Source organism: Mobula birostris, chromosome 2 (genome assembly GCF_030028105.1).
Source record: "Mobula birostris isolate sMobBir1 chromosome 2, sMobBir1.hap1, whole genome shotgun sequence".
NCBI lineage: Eukaryota > Metazoa > Chordata > Chondrichthyes > Myliobatiformes > Myliobatidae > Mobula > Mobula birostris.
The window spans coordinates 204,168,797-204,189,750 of record NC_092371.1 but is presented as its reverse complement, the minus strand read 5'-3'; the positions used below and the strand labels follow the sequence as shown (position 1 = coordinate 204,189,750).

Sequence of the window (20,954 nt, the reverse complement as noted above, 5' to 3'; positions counted from 1 at the left end):
AACATGGAAAATTAAAAAGAATGGGTTTTAAGCATGTATTCATCATATAAATTGAGTCACAAAAGAGGGGTAGCTACTTTAATATCAAGTACTCTTAATTATGAACATATTTCAGAGACTAGAGACAAAGAAGGACAGTTCGTAAAAATCACAGGAAGAATAGAAGGTACAGAAATAACATTGCTGAATGTTTATGCTCCTCCAGGTTGTGAATGGTCATTTTATAGACACATTTTTGACCTAATGGTCAGTTCTCAAGGGGTAGTAATTTGTGGAGGGGATTTTAATATTAGATTAAATCCTATATTAGATTCTTCAAGAATAGTTACTCAGAATAAACCTCTGACTTGGAAAGTGAATTCATTGATGGAGGAGTTGGGAATTATAGATGTCTGGAGGGAATTACACCCTACTGGTAAAGATTATACATATTACTCTTTCCCTCATTCAGCCTATTCAAGGATAGACTATTTCTTTATCTTTAATACAGATAGACTCAGGATAAAAAACTGTAATATTGCAACAATTGATCTGTCGGATCATAGCCCAGTCTCTAATCCTGGAAAGGAAAATGAGGAAAACACTATGGAGGCTAAACTCACATATACTCAATAACCTGAAAGTAATGGAGAGATTAAGGGGAGAAATCAAAGAATATCTAGACCTTAATGACACAGGAGAAACATCACCAGTGATGTTGTGGGATACATTGAAAGCTGTACTGAGAGGGAAAATTATTTCCATTACCACTCACATGAAAAAAATCAATGCACAAAAATTAGCAGACCTTCAAGGAAAATTAAAACAACTTCAAGTTGTAGATAGCAACAAAAGTAATTCAAATCGAAAACAGGAAATTAGGAAATTGCAAAGTGAAATTGACGATATTTATACATTGGAAACTCAAAGAAATTTTCTTTACCTGAGACAAAAGCATTATGAAGTAGGAGGTAAATCAGCTAGATTATTAGCATATAAATTACGAAAACAACAAGCAGACAATACAATTCACAAAATAAAGAATCCAAAGACAAAGCTTGTGGAGAGTATAATAGAGAAAATTCAAGAGAGTTTTGAAACATATTATCGAGAGCTGTACTCCCAACCCCGGGCCCCCAATGAGCCCTATATAGACAGTGTATTGAATTTTTTAGATCTACCTAAACTTACAGATTTACAAAATGAAAGTTTATTAGAACCAGTAACTGTCAAAGAACTGAACGTGGCCATCTCTAGGTTAAAGGCTGGAAAATCCCCGGGTTCTGATGGGTTTACCTCAGAGTGGTACAAGTCCCTGAAGACACAGTTACCCCATTACTACTTAACACCTTTAATTAGATCTTGCAGAGAGGAGAAACTCCACCTTCCTGGAGAGAAGCGATTACTTCAGTTATTCCTAAAGAGGGTAAAGATAAACTAGAATGTGGCAATTATCGGCCAATTAGTGTTCTTAACTTAGATTACAAACTATTTACATTTATATTAGCGCGCAGATTGGAAAAGCTTTTACCTGGCCTAATCCACTTAGACCAGACTGGATTTATTCAACAAAGACAAACACAGGACAACATAAGGAGAACTCTGCACATATTAGAACAGGTTAATAAGAACAAGACAGAGACAATGGTAGTAGGATTGGACGCTGAGAAAGCTTTTGATTCGGTTAGTTGGGCATTCCTATACAGAGTGTTAGGAAGATTCGGCTTTCAAGAAAAGTTTATTAAAGTAATTCAGACTCTATATGACAGCCTTACAGCCCAAATTAAGATAAATGGGGACCTCTCTGACTCCTTCATCTTAGAGAGAGGCACTAGACAGGGATGCCCAATTTCTCCTCTCTTTTTTGTGCTATATATTGAACCACTTGCCCAACTAATAAGACAGAGCGAAATCGTAAAAGGTATCAAGGTGGCAGGGATTGAACAGAAAGTGGCGTTATTCGCAGATGATGTTTTGATCTATCTGAGTGAACCAGAAAAATCATTTATAGGATTGTTTACACTGTTGGATGACTTTGGGAAAATATCAGGTTATAAAATAAATGTAAAGAAAACGCAGGTTATGTCCCTAAATTATACACCATCCAAAAAGTTGCAGGGTACATATGATCTTAAGTGGGAAGCTAAATCATTAAAATATTTAGGAATAACCCTGCCGAAGGATCTTTCAACACTGTCACAGGTAAATTATGGGCCATTAATCTCAGAGATAAAAGCAGATATGCATAGATGGAATCTTATCCCCTTTTTAAGTTTAAATTCAAGGATAAATACTATAAAAATGAATATTCTTCCTCGGTTATTGTATCTTTTCCGTACTTTACAATTGGAGGTGGATGATAATCAATTCAGGGAATGGGACAAATGGATTTCCCGCTTCATTTGGCAAGGAAAGAAACCTAGAATTCGATATAACACCTTACAGTTAGGGAAGGAAGGAGGAGGTATGGTTCTTCCTTGCCTGAGAAATTATTTTTATGCCTCACAGATAACCCCTCTGTTATATTGGTGTAATAGGGAATATAAGGCTAGATGGAAGGAAATAGAATTTGGATTAGTTGACAGTTTTCCTCTTCAGGCCTCAATAGCTGACAAAGGATTGATGGCCCAGTTGGAAAAATTTAAAAACGCTTGGATAAATCTTACATTAAAAGTATGGCAGAAGGTGGTTAATTCATGTGGAATTAATAACATGTTAAAACTCTTTAGATGGTGTGCATATGATACCGAATTCCTTCCCAACAGAGGAGATAAAAGATTTGAGCTATGGATAAAGAAAGGTCTTACAACCTACCTCTCATTTATAGATAAAAGAGTATTACAAAGTTTCCAAATCCTGCAGGACAAACATGGCCTAGAACATAATGACTTTTTTAGGTACCTTCAAGTACGAAACTATGTTAACCAGAGTTGTAGATATACAGACCTATCAACAGTAGAATTAGAATTTTTCAAGATTCTGAATTCGGCTTGCAGTTCAATACCTAGTAAATCAGTTTCTCAATTATATAATGCACTCTCCCATACTAAAAATGTAAATACACTGTATATTAAAGAGAAGTGGGAGAAAGAAGCCGGGTTGGTGCTTTCAGAGGAGGCTTGGGGGAAAACTTGCAGCTTTCGATGGTCCTCGACTGATTCTTTGACTTGGAGAGAACATTGTTGGAAAAACATTATAAGATACTTCAAGACCCCATATCAGGAAAAATATAAAGATACAAATGTGATGTGTTGGAGAAGGTGTGGCTCCAAGGAGGCAAATCATTTTCATATTTTTTGGGATTGCCCTAAATTAAGTCTATTTTGGGAAGGTATTCATAGAACATTAGTTAAGGTACTTAGGTCCCAGATACCGCTGAACTTTGAGACGCTCTATTTGGGGCATGTATTGTTTCTTGAACAGAAGGAAGATATAAAGTTGCTGCAGGCCCTCTTAGCGGCAAGTAAGAAATCAATCACTAGAAAATGGCTAAACCCAATACATTATCATGGAAATATTTAAAATGGAAAAGTTGACTTACTCCCTGAGAACTCAAAAAGAAAAATTTTATCAAATCTGGAATAAATGGATTGAATATATAACCCCAATGCGAGCAGACTTTAGATGACTCTCCTAATGATTTATACTGCTCTTCTCATCAACACAGTAATATTGCTAACGTAAGCACCCCTAGTCTAAATGTTTGTTTTTTTTGTTTTCTTTTGGAAAATAGAGAATTAACACAAGTAAAGGGAAAGATTTGGGAAAGGGATAAAAAAATGAAAAAATTAAGTAAATAAGTACATAGGGATTGGATAATTATGTCTGCGGCCAGGAGCAAGCATGAACAAATTAGGATATAAACACCTACAATGGTTGATACATAGCCTTATATACAACATTTTGGACCAGTGGAAATGGTCCAGAAGGGTTATATGGAAACTATTATTACCATTTTTCTGAACAACTAATTCCATTACTCAGCCTAATAGGTTAGATTTACCACAGTACATAATTATCTATTTAAATGTTTATTTTCCTTTTATATCATCTCAATGTGTACTTAAGAATGTATAAATAATTGTAGTTTTATACATATAAAAAAATGGAAAAGGTTATATGTGTGAAAAAAGTACATGATATTTGTGAATTCCTTATCCAAATAAAAATAAAATTTAAAAAAAAAGAAATTAATTGTTATTGCCAGATCTGAAGCAAATTTTTCAGTCCTGATTTTCACCAGAGTTGCTCTAGAATTCCAGGACAAACCAGACAAATTTCAAATGTTAGCTTTATTATGGAACCACAATCCCAGCCCAACCTGACTCTGTGATGAAAACTCTCTACTTATTAGAGAAAAAAAACAGGAAAAGGTATGCCTCAGCACACATCAAAGTTGCTGGTGAACGCAGCAGGCCAGGCAGCATCTGTAGGAAGAGGTACAGTCAACGTTTCAGGCCGAGACCCTTCGTCAGGACTAACTGAAGGAAGAGTGAGTAAGGGATTTGAAAGTTGGAGGGGGAGGGGGAGATCCAAAATGATAGGAGAAGACAGGAGGGGGAGGGATGGAGCCCAGAGCTGGACAGGTGATTGGCAAAAGGGGATAAGATAGGATCATGGGACAGGAGGTCTGGGAAGAAAGACAAGGAGGGGGGGACCCAGAGGATGGGCAAGAGGTATATTCAGAGGGGCAGAGGGAGAAAAAGGAGAGTGAGAGAAAGAATGTGTGCATAAAAATAAGTAACAGATGGGGTACGAGGGGGAGGTGGGGCATTAGCAGAAGTTAGAGAAGTCTATGTTCATGCCATCAGGTTGGAGGCTACCCAGACGGAATATAAGGTGTTGTTCCTCCAACCTGAGTGTGGCTTCATCTTTACAGTAGAGGAGCCTGTGGATAGACATATCAGAATGGGAATGGGATGTGGAATTAAAATGTGTGGCCACTGGGAGATCCTGCTTTCTCTGGCAGACAGAGTGTAGATGTTCAGCAAAGCGGTCTCCCGGTCTGCGTCGGGTCTCACCAATATAAGGGTATGCCTCTGTAGCTCTTAAGTGCGGAACCTAGTATTTAATGTGGCCTCTTCATGGTCATTGGAGAAAAGCTCTAAATTTAATGTTGCAAGTGACTTCAAATTTCCATTTAAAATTACCGAAAGCTATTCTGAAAAATTGTAACTAGTGATGATTGGCATGTTGGGATCACCTAGAAATCACTCTAAAGGGTGTGAAACAAATCAGAATCAGAATGATCATCACTGACATGTTGTGAAATCTGTTGTTTTGCAGCAGCAGTACAGTGCAAGACATAAATATTACTATAACTTATAATTATGGTGAAACGACTGACTCATGTTTGTAATCAGTCAATGATTCCTGGAAAATTTCCCAATAAAATGAAAATAGCGAAGATCATTCCAATATACAAAGCTGGAGGTAAACATGTATTTTCAAATTATAGGCCAGTTCCTTTGCTCTCACAGTTTTCCAAAATATTAGAAAAAATACTTGTAAGAAGGTTAAATGATTTCATAACAAAACACAATATACTCTGTGAACAGCAATATGGTTTCAGAAAGAAACAGAACCACTACAATAGCATTAATAGATTTTGTAGACGAAATATCAAACACTATAGAAAGAAATGAATACACAGTGGGGAATATTCCTTGATCTAAAAACAGCATTTGACACCATTGACCATAAATTATTATTAACAAAATTAGAAAGATATGATATTAGAGGGGTGGCACATGACTGGTTAAGTTGTTATTTGGAAGACAGGTATCAGTATGTACATATAAACAACTTGAATTTAAAACTTTTGAGTGTAAATTGTGGGGTTCCACAAGGTGCAGTGCTTGGTCCATTGCTGTTCATTTTGTATATAAATGATATATGTGTGGTCTCTCAGACATTAAAATGTATATTATTTGCTGATGATACAACTATATTTTGTAGTGGGGAACATCTGAAACAACTTTTGGATACAGTGGAGAAAGAACTAAAAATTATAAAGAAATGGTTTGATACTAACAAGTTATCATAGAATCAAAGCAAAACTAAATTCATAATATTTGGAAACCGTGTACCAAACTCATAGAGTAAGCTTAGAATAAATGATGTTGAAATTGATATGGTATCTGAAACAAAATTTTTATGAGTGATAATAGATAATAAATTAAGCTGGAAACCACCTATATATTATGTCAAAGCAAAAATGTCAAAATCTATTGCAATACTGTACAAAGCACAAGATTTCTTAAATCAGGAATCTTTGCATACATTATACGGTTCACTTATAGTCCCATACATGACTTACTGTGTAGAGGTATGGGGAAATACATGCAAAACAAATACAAACTCAATTTTTCTACTCCAAAAGAAAATCATACGAATTGTAAATGAGACAAGTTATTATGAGCCAACCAATCCACTATTTATTCAACTAAACACTTTAAAATTCAGAGATTTCGTAGGTTTTAAAATAATACAAATTATGTATAAAGTGAAAAATGGACAGCTACCATAAAGTATCTAAAAGTTGTTTAAAATGAGAGAAAGTCAACATGATTTGAGAGGAACATGTATATTTCAAAAACAAAGGATAAGAACAAATGTAAAAAAATCATTGTATTTCAGTCAGAGGGTAAACCTATGGAACAGTTGTAGTGAGAATTTAAAAACATGCACCACACTCAACAAGTTTAAAAAATTATTTAAAAATAATTTAATGAACAAATATAAAATACATGATTTAAAATGAATGGGAGTAATGTAAATAAATGATACTTGGAATTGGATTTTGTGTTAAAAGATTATGAATTCTTTTGTTTTGATATGATTGACGCCAAATATGTCGTCGTATAAGTAAGTGTGGTAGGCGTAATAAGCTGTAGCTTCAGCCTACACCCTTTCGGTCTGTTTTAAAGAATATCTATGTTTTTTTTTGTTGTAATTTTGTCTTATGAAATCATTACTGAAAATGATGCTTTTTGTTATGTTTGTACTGACCGAAATAAATTTCACTCATTCATTCATTTATTCATTTATTATAGACAAAAGTGGTGGATGGAAAGAAGCTGTTCCTAATGCATTGAGTATGGGTCTTCAGGCACCTGTAGTAGTAGTAGTAATACTAGTGGTGCAATCACTTGATTAGAGTATGATATGCTCCTAAAAGGTTGTCATTAGGATGGATTCTCTTAATGGAAAACAGGTCTGTGTGCTTTGTTTAATGTGGGGAGTCTGATGCACAAGCAGACATCACACAGTTCTTGACAGATCAGGGTCAGGTTCAATGGCATGGAATGCAAGATGTCCAGGGACCCTCCACTGCTGCAGCCTTCTTCCACCTTCACCGCCATTGTGATGTGTTATCATCCTCCGCTAGCTCCATTGTTGAGGTCTTGGTTGGATCCTCCTGGAACCTCCTCCCCCTTGAAATTACCGCCATGGGTGACCGACCAGGAGCTAAACTCCTGAGGGCATCACTCTGGGATCTCAGGAAAACACAGACCTCTCCACCATGACATTATTACCAATCCACACTGACTGTGGTCCCCCGATGAGGAAGCTGAGAATCCAGCTGCAGGGGGAGGTACAGAGGTCTAAGTTTTAAAGCTCGTTGATTGGTAGTAAGGGGAGATGGCATTGAGCATCAAACTGAAATTAATAAACAGCAGCCTGATGTATGTTTTGCTGATGTCTAGGTACTCTAAATTTGAGTGAATCCGCTGTACTCTTGTTGTGGCGTTGGGCAAATTGCAGCTGGTCCAGGTACTTGCTCAGGCAGAAGTTAATTCTAATCAAGACCAACCTCTCAAAGCACGTCATCACAGTAGATGCAGGTGCCACTGGGTAATTATCATTGAGGCAGCTTACCCAGCTCTTCTTGGGCACCAGTGGGATTGATGCTCTCCTGAAACAGGCGGGAACCTCCAACAGCAGCAGTGAGAGGTTGAGGTTGTTCTTGAACAACTCTAGTCAGTTGGTCAACACAACTTTTCAGTATTATCGAGGTCTGAAAACTTATGAGGGTTTATCCTCAATGTCCTGACATTGGCTTCTGATACAAAGATCATTGGGTTGTCAGATGCTATGGGGATTTGCATAGGTATAGTGTTATTTCTTCTTTCAAGGTGTGCGTAATAGGCATCGAGCTCATTGGGGAGTGAAAATGTTTTGCCTTATAGGAAGCAATGATATCCAAACCCTGCCACAGCTGTCATGCATGCAATTGTGGCTCTAGCTTCATGCAGAATTCCCTTTTCAATCTCATGATGGCTTTCTGTACGTCATACCTGGACTTGTTGTAGAGTTGTGGATTGGAGGTCCTAAATGCGGTGGATCTAGTGCTCAGCAGGCTGCGAATCTCCTCGTTCCTCCAAGGATTCTGGTTTGGGGAAACTCGATATATTCTCAAAGGCACATGTTCATCCATGCTGTCAGTGATGGCCATGGCAAGGTCATTCCGATCCAAAGATGAATCCCTGAATGTCATCATCTAGTGGTTCAAGACAGTCTTGTAAATACTCCACTTTGACTCTTCCACTTCCCTTAACCATATCTTCCCTGTTCTCATCACTGGTGCTCAGTGACTGCCTATACTCTGGGAGTAGAAATACAGCCAAGTGATTGGACCTGACAAAGTGCAGCCACATCTTCAACATCTCCCTGAGCAGCGCCGTCGTTCCTATGTGCTTCAAGGCCACCACCATTGTCCCCGTGCCGAAGAAGTCTTCAGTGTCCTGCCTCAACGACTACTGTCCTATCGCACTCACATCCATCATCATGAAGTGTTTCGAAAGGCTCGTCATGAGACACATCAAGACCCTGCTGCCCCCCTCACTGGACCCCCTGCAGTTTGCATACTGTCCCAACCATTCAACAGGCGATGCCATTGCCATCACCCTCCACCTGGCCCTAACCCACCTGGACAAAATAGACACGTACGTTCAAATGCTGTTCATAGACTTCAGTTCAGCATTCAACACAATCATTCCTCAGAAACTAATTGGAAAGCTGAGCCTAGTGGCCTGAACACCTCCCTCTGCAACTGGATCCTAGACTTCTTGACTGGGAGACCTCAGTCAGTCCAGATTAGAAGCAGCATCTCCAACACCATCACACTGAGCACAGGGGCTCCCCAGGGCTGTGTGCTCTGTCCACTGCTGTTCACTCTGCTGACCCACGACTGTGCTGCAACACACAGCTCAAACCACATCATCAAGTTCACCGATGACACGACCATGGTGGGTCTCATCAGCAAGAATGGTGAGTCAACATACAGAGAGGAGGTGCAGCGACTAACAGACTGGTGCAGAACCAACAACCTGTCTCTGAATGTGAACAAAACAAAAGAGATGGTTGTTGATTTCAGGAGGACACAGAATGACGACTCTCCGCTGAACATCGACAACTCCTCCGTAGGGATTGTTAAGAGCACCAAATTTCTTGGTGTTCACCTGGCGGAGAATCTCACCTGGTCCCTCAACACCAGCTCCATTGCAAAGAAAGCCAGCAGCATCTCTACTTTCTGCGAAGGCCGAGAAAAGTCCATCTTCCACCTCCCATCCTCACCACATTCTACAGAGGTTGTATTGAGAGCATCCTGAGCAGCTGCATCACTGCTTGGTTTGGAAATTGCACCATCTCGGATCACAAGACCCTGCAGCGGATAGTGAGGTCAGCTGAGAAGATCATCAGAGTCTCTCTTCCCACCATTATAGACATTTACACCACACGCTGCATCCGTAAAGCAAACAGCATTATGAAGGACCCCACGCACCCCTCATATAAACTCTTCTCCCTCCTGCCATCTGGCAAAAGGCACCAAAGTATTTGGGCTCTCACAACCAGACTATGTAACAGTTTCTTCCCCCCAAGCCATCAGACTCCTCAATACCCAGAGCCTGGCTGACACCAGCCTACTGCCCTCTACTGTGCATATTGTCTTGTTTATTATTTCACCACTGCTCTCTGGAGAAAAATGATATCGTATCTGTTAAATAGGGGCCATGGACAATTCTGATTTGATGGAGAATGGACGTGAAAGCACAGAGGAACATCTGGAGAAATTTCTGAAACGCCCGTTCGCTGCTGTCGTTACTGTGTGGTCCGGAATCTTTCGGAGGGTAGACCTCAAAATCTCTGGCCTTGCCTGCTTTTGGCGACCGAGAAGGAGGTTGAATCATTCAGACAGAGATGGCGCTCAGTACTCGGTGTCGGAGAGCTGCTCAGAGCTCGAAGTTTTCGGATGACTCAGAGTCGGATTGTGGTCGGCATGGCAGGGAGAGTTTTTCTTCCTTCTCCCGTCTGCGTGAGATGTGGGATATTTGAGAAACTTTGAACTTTACTGTGCTCACGGACTTCTTCATCAAGTTATGGTATTGTTACACTGTTTGTAACTATATGTTATAATTACATGGTTTTGTTAGTTTTTTCAGTCTTGGTTTGTCCTGTGTTTTGTGATATCACACCGGAGGAAATAATGTATCATTTCTTAATGCAATAATTACTAAATGACAATAAAAGAGGACTTCATAATCATCATCATAATGCCTGCACTGTTTTGTGAACTTTATGCAGTCCTGGGTAGGTTTGTAGCCTAGAGTAGTTTTGTGTTGTTTTACATAGTTCAGTGTAGTTTTTGTATTGTTCATGTAGCACCATGGTCCTGAAAAACATTGTCTCGTTTTTACTGTGTGTTGACTCCTCTGGTTACACAAGTGATGTTGGTGGTAGCTTGTCAGAGACTTCTTCAAACTAGCTTGAATCATTACCCTTGTAATGATTCAGAAGGCATGAGGGTATGCTTTTATTATTGAAATTACTTTCAGAGTATATTCCTAATTAAGTGATGTTGCTTTAAACCAGACCAGGAACATACCTGATCCCAATCAACCACAATCAACCAGTAATCAATGAATTAAATGTGCTTCAAAATTAACCAATAAGCAAATCAGGGATTTACAGATAGGCTGTAAGTTAAAAATCACTGCCATTGATATATATATATATATATATATGGAATTTAATAGATCAATTTAAAAAATTATGGAGTCAAGCATGTTTCACAGTGAATGATAATTCTATATCTGCTATCCATTATATTTTTCAGCCCTTGATTGCCCATTTCACTCTGACGATATCTCACTTACAAAGCCAAAGCTTGATGAATACTATTTTGAATCTGTAGGTGGCGCTCATGTCCAGCTTCAAATTTGGTTGAAGATCCCCAAATACATTTGTTGCGAGGTTAGGAAGAACACAACTGGTTTTAGTTGTCACAAAATTAGTGCTCACAATAAGAGTTCACACTATGGCAAACCATTGGACTTTCATGTGAAAAATTCAATATCATGTCTTTATACGGCAGCTGGAAAACTACAGATATTGGCCAATTCTCTGTTGATTGAGTGGAAATATTGCATAATCCAAACTAACAATCCCACAAGACTTTGATTTACACTAATGCCTGCAATGTACAATGATACAAACTCAATCCTAATAGTAAGTTGCTGCATATTTTTTAAAATTTCAAAATTAAATTTTATTCATAAAATTATACAAGAAATATAAAAGCAGTACATGAGTTTCTTTTACATTCATAGTGTTGTTCAGCCTTTATAATTAAAGTGTTATTGGTTCTATGCATTTGTAGTGTTAGCAGTTCTCTGTAGAGAGCTCCTTTACCATTCAGGTAGCCTCTTTCATGACACAGATTTAAAGTGTCTGAGAGGGGGTTATACGGTGCTTAGACCTTCAACTTTTAGTGGCAGAAGAACCTTACACTACAGTTTTTCTCTACAAAGCCTTCGTGTTGGCTGCACCAAGCTTCAATGCATCCCCTAATTACATCATTTCCTAGTGTGGATGTTCCATTGCACAAGATCCAAAGAAGCTGCAGAGGATTGTAGATTCAGGCAGTTCCATCAGAGGCAAAACCTTCTCTACGACCTCTTCAAATGCCAATGCCTCACAAAGACAGAATTCATCATTAAAGACCCTCACCACTTGAGATATGCACTCTTCTTGTTATTAGCATTGGAGAGGAGGCACAGGAGCCTGAAAAATCACACTCAATCTTTTAGGAACAATTTCTTCCTCTCGGTCATAAGACTTATAAACAGTAGCTCACTGTTCCTCTTTTGCAATATTTATGTACATTGGAACTTTGAGTAATTTTTATACCTTTCTCTGCAAAACAAGAGATTTTGTGACATACCAGTAATAATAAACCCAATTCTGATTCTGACGTACTTTTGCAGCCTGGAATATGCCAGCTGGCAGCATTTCCTGATGGACATCTTGACCTGGAAGACCAGTAAGATTCAGCCTGACCCAAGTGCATCTTTCACCAGGTTGATGATCTTCCAACAGCACTTGATGTTTGTCTTGGTGTGTGTCCCTGGTAACAGTCTGGATAGCAAACTCATGTCACTGTATCAAGTGACTTAAACACATGTTATATGATGTGGTGCACTATTACATCAACTGGCTCATATTCCAGAGACCATGCATTTAGGTTGCAAAGTATAATAAGCAAACAATATTATTTTATGTTTTATAGTTATGAAAAATAAATTTTAAAATCTTGCTGAGGTAAATCTTTCTTTTTCATGGAACTTTGCTTTCAGTTCTCACATTATGTATGTTTTATAATAATTTTGTTCCATTATAAATTTGCATCCATACGCTCTGCCAATTTAAATGCCAATCTGTTATTTTACAAACAGGCTTGGCAACAAAATGGTTTCAAAAAATTTCTTTAAATGTCAACTTTTTGTTTAGTGACTAAAATTTAATGTCCTTAGGATGGAGAACTGATATAGAGTGGAAAACAATTCATATTTCTCAACTTTTTAATTAAATCTATTTAAATAGACTTCAGAGTAATAACAGAGGGTAATCGTTATTATTTACCATCGATTACAAAGCTATAACATAACAATTCATATAACATCTTTACTATATTAAAATATCTCAAAGTACTTCGTAATCATTAGCATTTAAAGCTCAGTCACATAAGGAGCGATGACCTAAACTCTGGTTTTAGAGAAGAGAGGTGGAGCTGGACAAGCAATGAGGGATAAGGATATGTGTGTATATGATGAATAAACTCATCTCAGGCTTCCATCGGCGTACCGGTATCGATTATAACCAACATTTCGATGACAAACTCTGCCATCTTCATCGGGGATGATGCCTGGGTCAGTTATACCCAGCTGGAAACCTGGAAACCTGAGAAGAGTTTAAGTGATGAGGAAATTCCAGAATTAAGGCACTGCTGCCAATAGTGGAGTAACTAAACTGGGTATGATTAAAAGTAAAGAACTGGAAACAAAATGGAAATTATTGGAAATAATTAATATATCAAGCAAAATCAGATTTATTGTTTCAAGTTCATGTCATTCAATTGGAACTGGAGGAATTAGGAATGCTAGAGGTTATAGGGATTGAAGAAGGGCAATCCTGCAGAAGGACTTGAAAACCAAGAGAAAGACTTATAAAGACAAGAAATTCTGCAGATGCTGGAAATCCAGAGTAACACACAGACAAAATGCTGGAGGAACTCGACAGGTCAGGCAGCATCTATGGAAGGGATTAAAGAGTTGACATTTTGGGCTGAGACCCTCAGGACTGGAAAGGAAAGGGGAAAAAAGCCATTATAATTAACAAGCCAGGACTTCAATTGTTTCACTTGAACCCAATGTACAAGTGAGGGGTACTCACTGAATGATATGACCCAGTACAGGGACAACAGAGTTTTGGATGTCCTTCAGAAAGTATTCTATCAAAAAAAATTAACATGTTTTTCCCTCTCTGTTGATCCTATCTGACCAGTTGATTTTTCTTCCATTTCTTGTTTTTACTTCAGATTTCTAGCATCTGCTCTCTGTTAGCTTTCCATGGGACAAAGGAATCAGGCCCAAAGAGCTCTGGGTTATTATGATCGCAGCTAATAATGGCTTGTTTGAAGATTTCAGAAGATCATTTGGGATGGTCTGTCAACTGAGACAACAATTAAAAGCTGGTTTTAATGATGCCATGGCTAAAATTCTATCACAGGGTCAAATATGATACCATGGATGGAGACACTTTGGTTCAGGTTTAGACAGTATATAGGATTGATGGACCAGGTGAGATTTTACACATTTGTTAAATTCATCTGAGTGAGCGTTTATATTGGTATATTATTTTAATACTAAAAATAAAAATTACGAACTCACAACTGACAATGGACATCAATCACCAACACATAACTTAAATAGTTACTGCAGGATATTCATAGATTGGTACAGACAAATGCAGGCAAATGGTTAATTTAGAATCTATTGAATCCTGTTACCCAGTGTTGAAAGAAAAGTTGCTGCACTTCTATTTAAAATCCGACACTCCCAGTGAGTCATCTAAAGGGAAGACAATTTTATTGGTTTTAAAATACTAACTGTTCTGTACAATATTTGTCACTTTAAAGTACAGATAGCCCTGGGCGTGATTTATTGCTTCTCCAAACGAGTTCTGAGCTCATTTGTTGTCCCTTCCCAAATGCTGGTTGTTTTATTCAAAAAATCGAAACGGAGCAAATATGTAGGCATTTCAGAAATCGTGTTTCTTTTTTCACTAACAGCCTCCGATTTGAATGTCAAAAAGTGCAGACTGGATTATTCCTTTTCAAAACTTTTTTTTAAAACCTAACGTGGGGGAGGGTACTTCAACCGAGTTTCCCTTCCTGTCTTTCATAGTCTGGGAGCTCGCTAACCTCTTGCACTTTCCAGCAGCGCGGCTCCAATCAAGGGGAGGCGGAGAGAGCCGATGAGCTCAACCAGTAGCCTGCCATTGGACGGCTATATTTAGGCGATAGCGCCGGCCCTTTAAAAGGTGAAAGAGCCGGTTTCGAAGCATGCATTGCTTGGTTGTGCGCTACTGGAGGAAAGATACTGAGTAGATTCGTTTCGCTCTAGCTTGTGTTACTGCTCGGATTGCAAGACTGTCTTTGCATTGGCACAACAATTCATAAAAATAGTTTTAAGAGAAAGAAAAGTCGGAGAACAAAATAGAAAGGAAAACAAACGAGGAGTCATGGCTGCAATTCGGAAGAAACTTGTGGTGGTGGGAGACGGTGCCTGCGGGAAGACATGCCTCCTGATTGTGTTCAGTAAGGACGAGTTTCCCGAGGTTTATGTGCCCACGGTGTTCGAGAACTACGTGGCCGACATCGAGGTGGACGGCAAGCAGGTGGAACTGGCGCTGTGGGACACGGCAGGTCAGGAGGACTATGATCGTCTGCGACCCCTGTCCTACCCGGACACTGACGTGATCCTGATGTGTTTCTCGGTGGACAGTCCCGACTCGCTGGAGAACATCCCCGAGAAGTGGGTGCCGGAGGTGAAGCACTTCTGCCCCAATGTGCCCATCATCCTGGTGGCCAACAAGAAGGATCTGCGGAACGACGAGAACGTTAGGAACGAGCTGGCCCGTATGAAACAGGAGCCAGTACGCACGGAGGATGGCCGCGCCATGGCTGTGCGTATCGGAGCTTACGACTACTTGGAATGCTCGGCCAAGACCAAGGAAGGAGTACGGGAGGTGTTCGAGACCGCGACCCGGGCAGCGTTGCAGAAGCGAGCCCGGCCCAGCAGAGGCTGCGCTCACTGCTGCACCGTCCTATGATGCTTCCCCTAGCACTGCGGCCAGCCGACACTACTCTGCAAGCCGAACTCCTCCCGAGGGGGGACTTGACTCTTGGACAGTAAGAAAATGCGGACAGTTTCTAGGAAGAAAATACGGGACATCACTAAAGAAGGGGTGGGGAAAATGTTTCTTTTTGTTCTCTGACAGAGCTGATCGACCACCGTGAGAGAGATGCAGATTTTTTTTGGTTTATTTTAAGTGGGCTGAAGCTGAGTTATTCATACCGATTGTAGGTGGCACTGTCCTGGTAGAGCCACGGGTTGTATGGCATCCCAGTCGGGGTGCAGCAGACGGACTGCCTTACAATATGCCAATGTTGTGAAACAATGCTTTAATGTGTGTGTGTGTGTATATATATGTGTGTTTATATTGAGAGAGACGTTTATGTTTTTCTTCTGTGAGAAGCGACGAGAAAGGTTTGGGGTGGGTTCCTCCGCCGATCCCTTTTTCGTTATTTTGTCCGGTTCGCTTTAAGCGACATCTTGGTGTGCGAGGGGGTGCCCGGCAAAGGGACACGGCATATTGGAAAGGGCACGGTGGTACTCCCCTCACCGACCTACGACTTGCATCTAGCCTGCTTACGAATGACTATCCGGTTGTGCCATCTGCCTGAAGTGGGCCATCGAGGCAGTTTGGGGCGACCTCCAGAACAAAATACTCTTGTGGTGGCACTGACGATAAACTTTGGGATTCTCATTATATACGCAAGAGAAAATGGGAGGATAATTTACAACCTTTTATTTTGCTCTGAGCATCTGTAGAGGACTTCTCCAGTTCCATCGATATTTTTGCTATATCTCTTAAGTGGTACTGAGGTGGGCCCTCACTGACTCAGTGTTAAACTCAGAAAATGGCGAAGCTTCGCATTGAGGCCGAGACGTGCATTTGTTTACAGAATTGTATACCGAAGTATAAGCTGTGTAAAAATTCGTTTTCACGTAAGGTATTAAATATAATCAAAACTGGCCTATTGGTTTGTTTTTATTTCATAATTATTGCAAAAACCTAGGGTTTTTAAAAAAATTATTAGTCGAGTGTCGTTTGAGTCTGCGCGGCTGTCCAAAATTTAATGCTGGATCCCAGCACTAACGGGAGAAGGCGGGTTGCTCCGGTATTGGAAACAATATGTTTCGTTAAGTGCACAGAAAAATACTTTTTTTTTGAAACGTGGTGATTAAGGACAGTCCGAATTCGTTTGTTATCTTTTGTGAGGGAATGGGCGTGGTTAGTTTTTATGCCCCTCTGCTGATCTAACGCCTTCCATGTTGACAGCAAAATAGGGCTCACTGCAGTAGTCGACCTGGTTGGCACTGCGCTTATTCCTAATCCTGGCATTTCTAATTCTCGTCCTCGAATTCATTGGTGTATTCAAATAAGTATCCAAATATGAGTGCCAGTTCATACAAATATGGGAACTTAACACTACCGCACAACATAAAATTTGGATACATTCTTTAAACAAGATTAAATTTCTTATTTGCTAAGGCATCGCCGTGGGGTTGTACGTTTGAATAGTTGCACGGGCGTTTCTGAGGGAGGGACTCTTTCGGTTGGTGTGAAGCGTGAATATACCCTTGAGAGAAAGAAAGTGTTCAATGAAAAGACTCCCAATTGTCCACTAGAGTAATTTGTATCCGTAGGCATATGTAAGGACCACAACCATTGACCCTAGTAAATAAGTAACACGGAAGCCTGTCTTGCCCTCGGAGTATATGCCCTGATGTTAACTTTATAATAGTTTTTAGTAACTTTTTAGCCAAACCAGAATCTATTAGCTTTAACTAATTTCCTCTTTTTACCATCACCCTCCCCAGATCATCTGCTCTGACCTTTCCTGGTATTCTGGCAATGTTATAAACAACAAATTGAAACCCTTAATTATGGGCTTTTGTTTTTACAGGCGGTGTTGCATCTAATGTGCTGTGGCACCCCATTGCATTGTTCATAATTTGCACACGCAGCACGTTCAATTTGCCTGATACATTTGTAACTTCTGTGCAAGATGGTATTTCACTTTGCCTCTCACAAAATAGAAACAGTAATTTTTAAATATACCGTTCGTGAACCATTGGACAAAAGACCATGCATAACAATTATTTTCAATAGAGGGAGTATTATGTCGCACGGTCATTTCTTTACAATTTGCTTCAAAACTCAAGTTTCTGCCATTGTGAGAAAACAAATCCAACTTCCTTATCATTTGAAATGGTGCTCTTAAAAAAAGATCATTTACGAATACCTTGATTCCTTGGTATACAGATTAATTCAAGGATAATACTAGAAAAGGCACAATAAATCTAATTACAGGGAATATGTCACATTGTAACGGTAGAATAAAATTTAAAACCAGAATATAACTAACATCCCTGAATGATTGTTATTACAAATCTGCCCAAAAACTGCGAATATTACTGGATGTAAAGTTGATAACCACATTTGTTGTTCTACTGCAAAACAATTGTAGGCAATGTGCTCTGTTACACAAACTGCTGTTTTTGAAAATCGCAAGCAAGAGAAAATCTGCAGATACTGAAAATCTGAGCAACACACAATGCTGGAGGAACTCAGCAGGCCAGGCAACATCTATTGGGCGGGGGGAATGTAAAGTCAATATTTCGGGCTGAAACATTAACTACTTTTTTTTCCATAGATGCCACCTGGCCTGCTGAGTTCCTCCAGCATTTTATGGGTTGCTTTTTCTTTGAAAATGATCTCTTATTTACTATTGTCCACCTTGCCCTTCTCCACACTCCCAGTGTTCTTATTGGGACAAAACAAGAAAGTAAATATCTGCAGGATTCACCTATGATTTGCAGCAGCTGTTCTAAGAAGGCAACTGCGAACAATTTGATTTAACCTTGGAATTAATGCAGGTAAATACTTAAAATTCCACTTCTCATCTTGGACATGAAAGCGTCAAAGACAAGAACTTTACCATATGAAGAAGCAGAACATGGTCTAAGCCTGCCTTTCTGGCTTCAGGAAGAAGTAGAACATAAAGGGACAAATTAGGAGTAACAATACTTCACTTGCACTTGCAAAATTCCTTCAATTTATGAGAAATACATCTGATTCCTAATTACTGAGGCTGATGATCGGATGTATGTGAAGATCTGGCATCAGCCTGAAATAACCTTGCTTAAAGGTGCTCAAGAAGTATGCTTCAATTGTGTAGTGATTAAAATGTGTGGGTATTCAGAACTCTACACCAATAATGTGGAGTTGGACTGCAATCTTGATGGAGGTATGGGGAGGTTTAAATGTAAATAATAAAAGTTCAAAAATGCAGTAAAATCTAATATTGATCATTTGAAATTCTGTGTAATTTCATATATATCATTCGTTAAATGACAGATTCTTGGGAGCATAGAACGGGAATTCTAAGGACAACATGTAAAGCAATTAGAAAAGCAAATTGATGCTAGTTTTCATAGCATAAGGATTTGAGTTAAAGAGTAGAGGTGTTTTTTCCCCTAATTAATTAGGATTGTGATGAGACCAAATCTTGAATATTTTATACAGCTTTGGTCTCTCATACCTGCAGTAGAGGAAGTGTGGCAAATACCTGGTGTACCCTGTTTTCTCTGAGGAAAATTTTTAAATAGGTCCCTTGATCTACACTCTCTAAAATTTTGACTGGATTGTTCAGAACCAAAAGTTACAAACTTTGAGCAAAGGGTTTTGCCATTGAGAACTGAGGTTAGATAAAAATCCTTCATCCAATGAGTAAGTGAATCTTTTTAGGAGTCTTTTCTACAGAGTTCTGTGGATGTTTGTTACTAAGTTTATTTTTGCTAAAAGCAGGTTAGTATTTGGGGCAGTGTTAAGGAAATCATGAGATATGGGATAGTGCAGGAAAGTGGAATAGGGATTTTTAAAAAAAACAGAATTTTATTGAGTAACAACAGGCACCAAGGCCTGAGTGGCCTCTTTCTGCTTTCTTGTGTTCTTATCTAGCTTCAATCCATGCTGCCTCTCTGCTCAGGCAATCTGGTGATTCTCATTGCCAAACTTTGTGAAATCCTCAATTGTTTCTCCTGTGTACACTTGTTCAGCTCTGCTTGAAGGTGATATTTAAATATGTTTACACCACTGTTTCATTCAGGAATTACAAATAGTGACCACTCCTGGAAGGTTTTCATCACACACCTAAAATCTAAAATGATTGGAACAGGAATTATGTTTTGAGTTTTGACCAAGAATGGACTGGTTTTACTCATCATTTTGAACAACTAAATCAATTCAACTTTCAATCTTCTCAACCCAAGTGAGCTTAAAAAAAGCTTTCTCCTATTTATTCATGCTATTAAAGTTCCTAATTTTTCAGAGTATTCTGCTAAATCTTCTGTAGTATTTTTCCCCAAGGGCTTCAAATCATTCCTATCTTGCTGTAGGCAGAAATAGATACAATATTCTACTTGTGGTCAAAGCAGTGCTTTATGCAGGTTCAACATAATCATTTGGTTTTTTTCTGCAGCCTCTTTAGAATTATAATATTTATAATGTCTTCCCTTGTTCTTCCTATCACATTCATAACCTTCATAATTTGATACATTTCATCTGCTATTTGACCAACATTTCATTGGGCTCTTTGTATTTCTCTTGAAATGTATTATTACCCTCACTACAATACAAACAAACATCTCATTTGCTAAATTTGAAATGGTGCTCTGTATGCTCAAGTCTAAGTTAGTAACATATACCCACAAAGGCCGTTGGCCTAGTTGTGACCCAGGGGAACAATTGTTTCCTGTCCTAAAGCCAATTTTGTATCAATCTACCCATTGCTCCTTTTAATCCATTTTGACCAGCATATTATCTGGCACTTTCCTTGATAAAGGCACAGAGGGTTTCATTATATTGATTAACCTTTTTAAAATTAGACTGATGTCATCTCTATATGTAATGCCAAAATGCATAACAATCAGCTATTCAAGTGGACTGGTATTGTGCATTAATATAATCATGATTCATTGATATCTGAGATAGCTGAAATGAATGAAATTTTTTGTCCAGTACTACATTCCTTCATCCTTTTTTTTGTCTTCCCATATGAAAGAAGTTGGTCTTTGTTAGGATACAGGCATTTATATTCTGAAGGGGCATTCTGCAAGGATTTGATAGCAGGCAGGAGAACTTCTGGAAATTATTGGGAAATCCTGCCAATGCCATCTCTGAATTTCTAAGCATCTGAAGTGTCTACTCCATTGTGACTTTCTAAAACATATTGGACTGCTACCACCCTCTGGAAATGCTGGATTACGGATTTAACTCTTGTG

General features: G+C 39.0%; 1 protein-coding gene across 1 annotated transcript; it reads left to right on the top strand.

The window, feature by feature from the left end:
• The first annotated feature begins 14,875 nt into the window (after nt 1–14,875).
• On the top strand, nt 14,876–16,640 carry LOC140194017 (rho-related GTP-binding protein RhoB). Its single transcript, XM_072251336.1, has one exon. The coding sequence runs from the start codon at nt 15,064–15,066 to the stop codon at nt 15,652–15,654; it is 591 nt and encodes a 196-aa protein (XP_072107437.1). The 5' UTR covers nt 14,876–15,063; the 3' UTR covers nt 15,655–16,640.
• Nucleotides 16,641–20,954: the final 4,314 nt, after the last annotated feature.

Excerpts from the sequence above, each read along its gene's own strand:
- LOC140194017 (XM_072251336.1), top strand. The coding sequence starts at position 15,064 with ATGGCTGCAATTCGGAAGAAACTTGTGGTGGTGGGAGACGGTGCCTGC.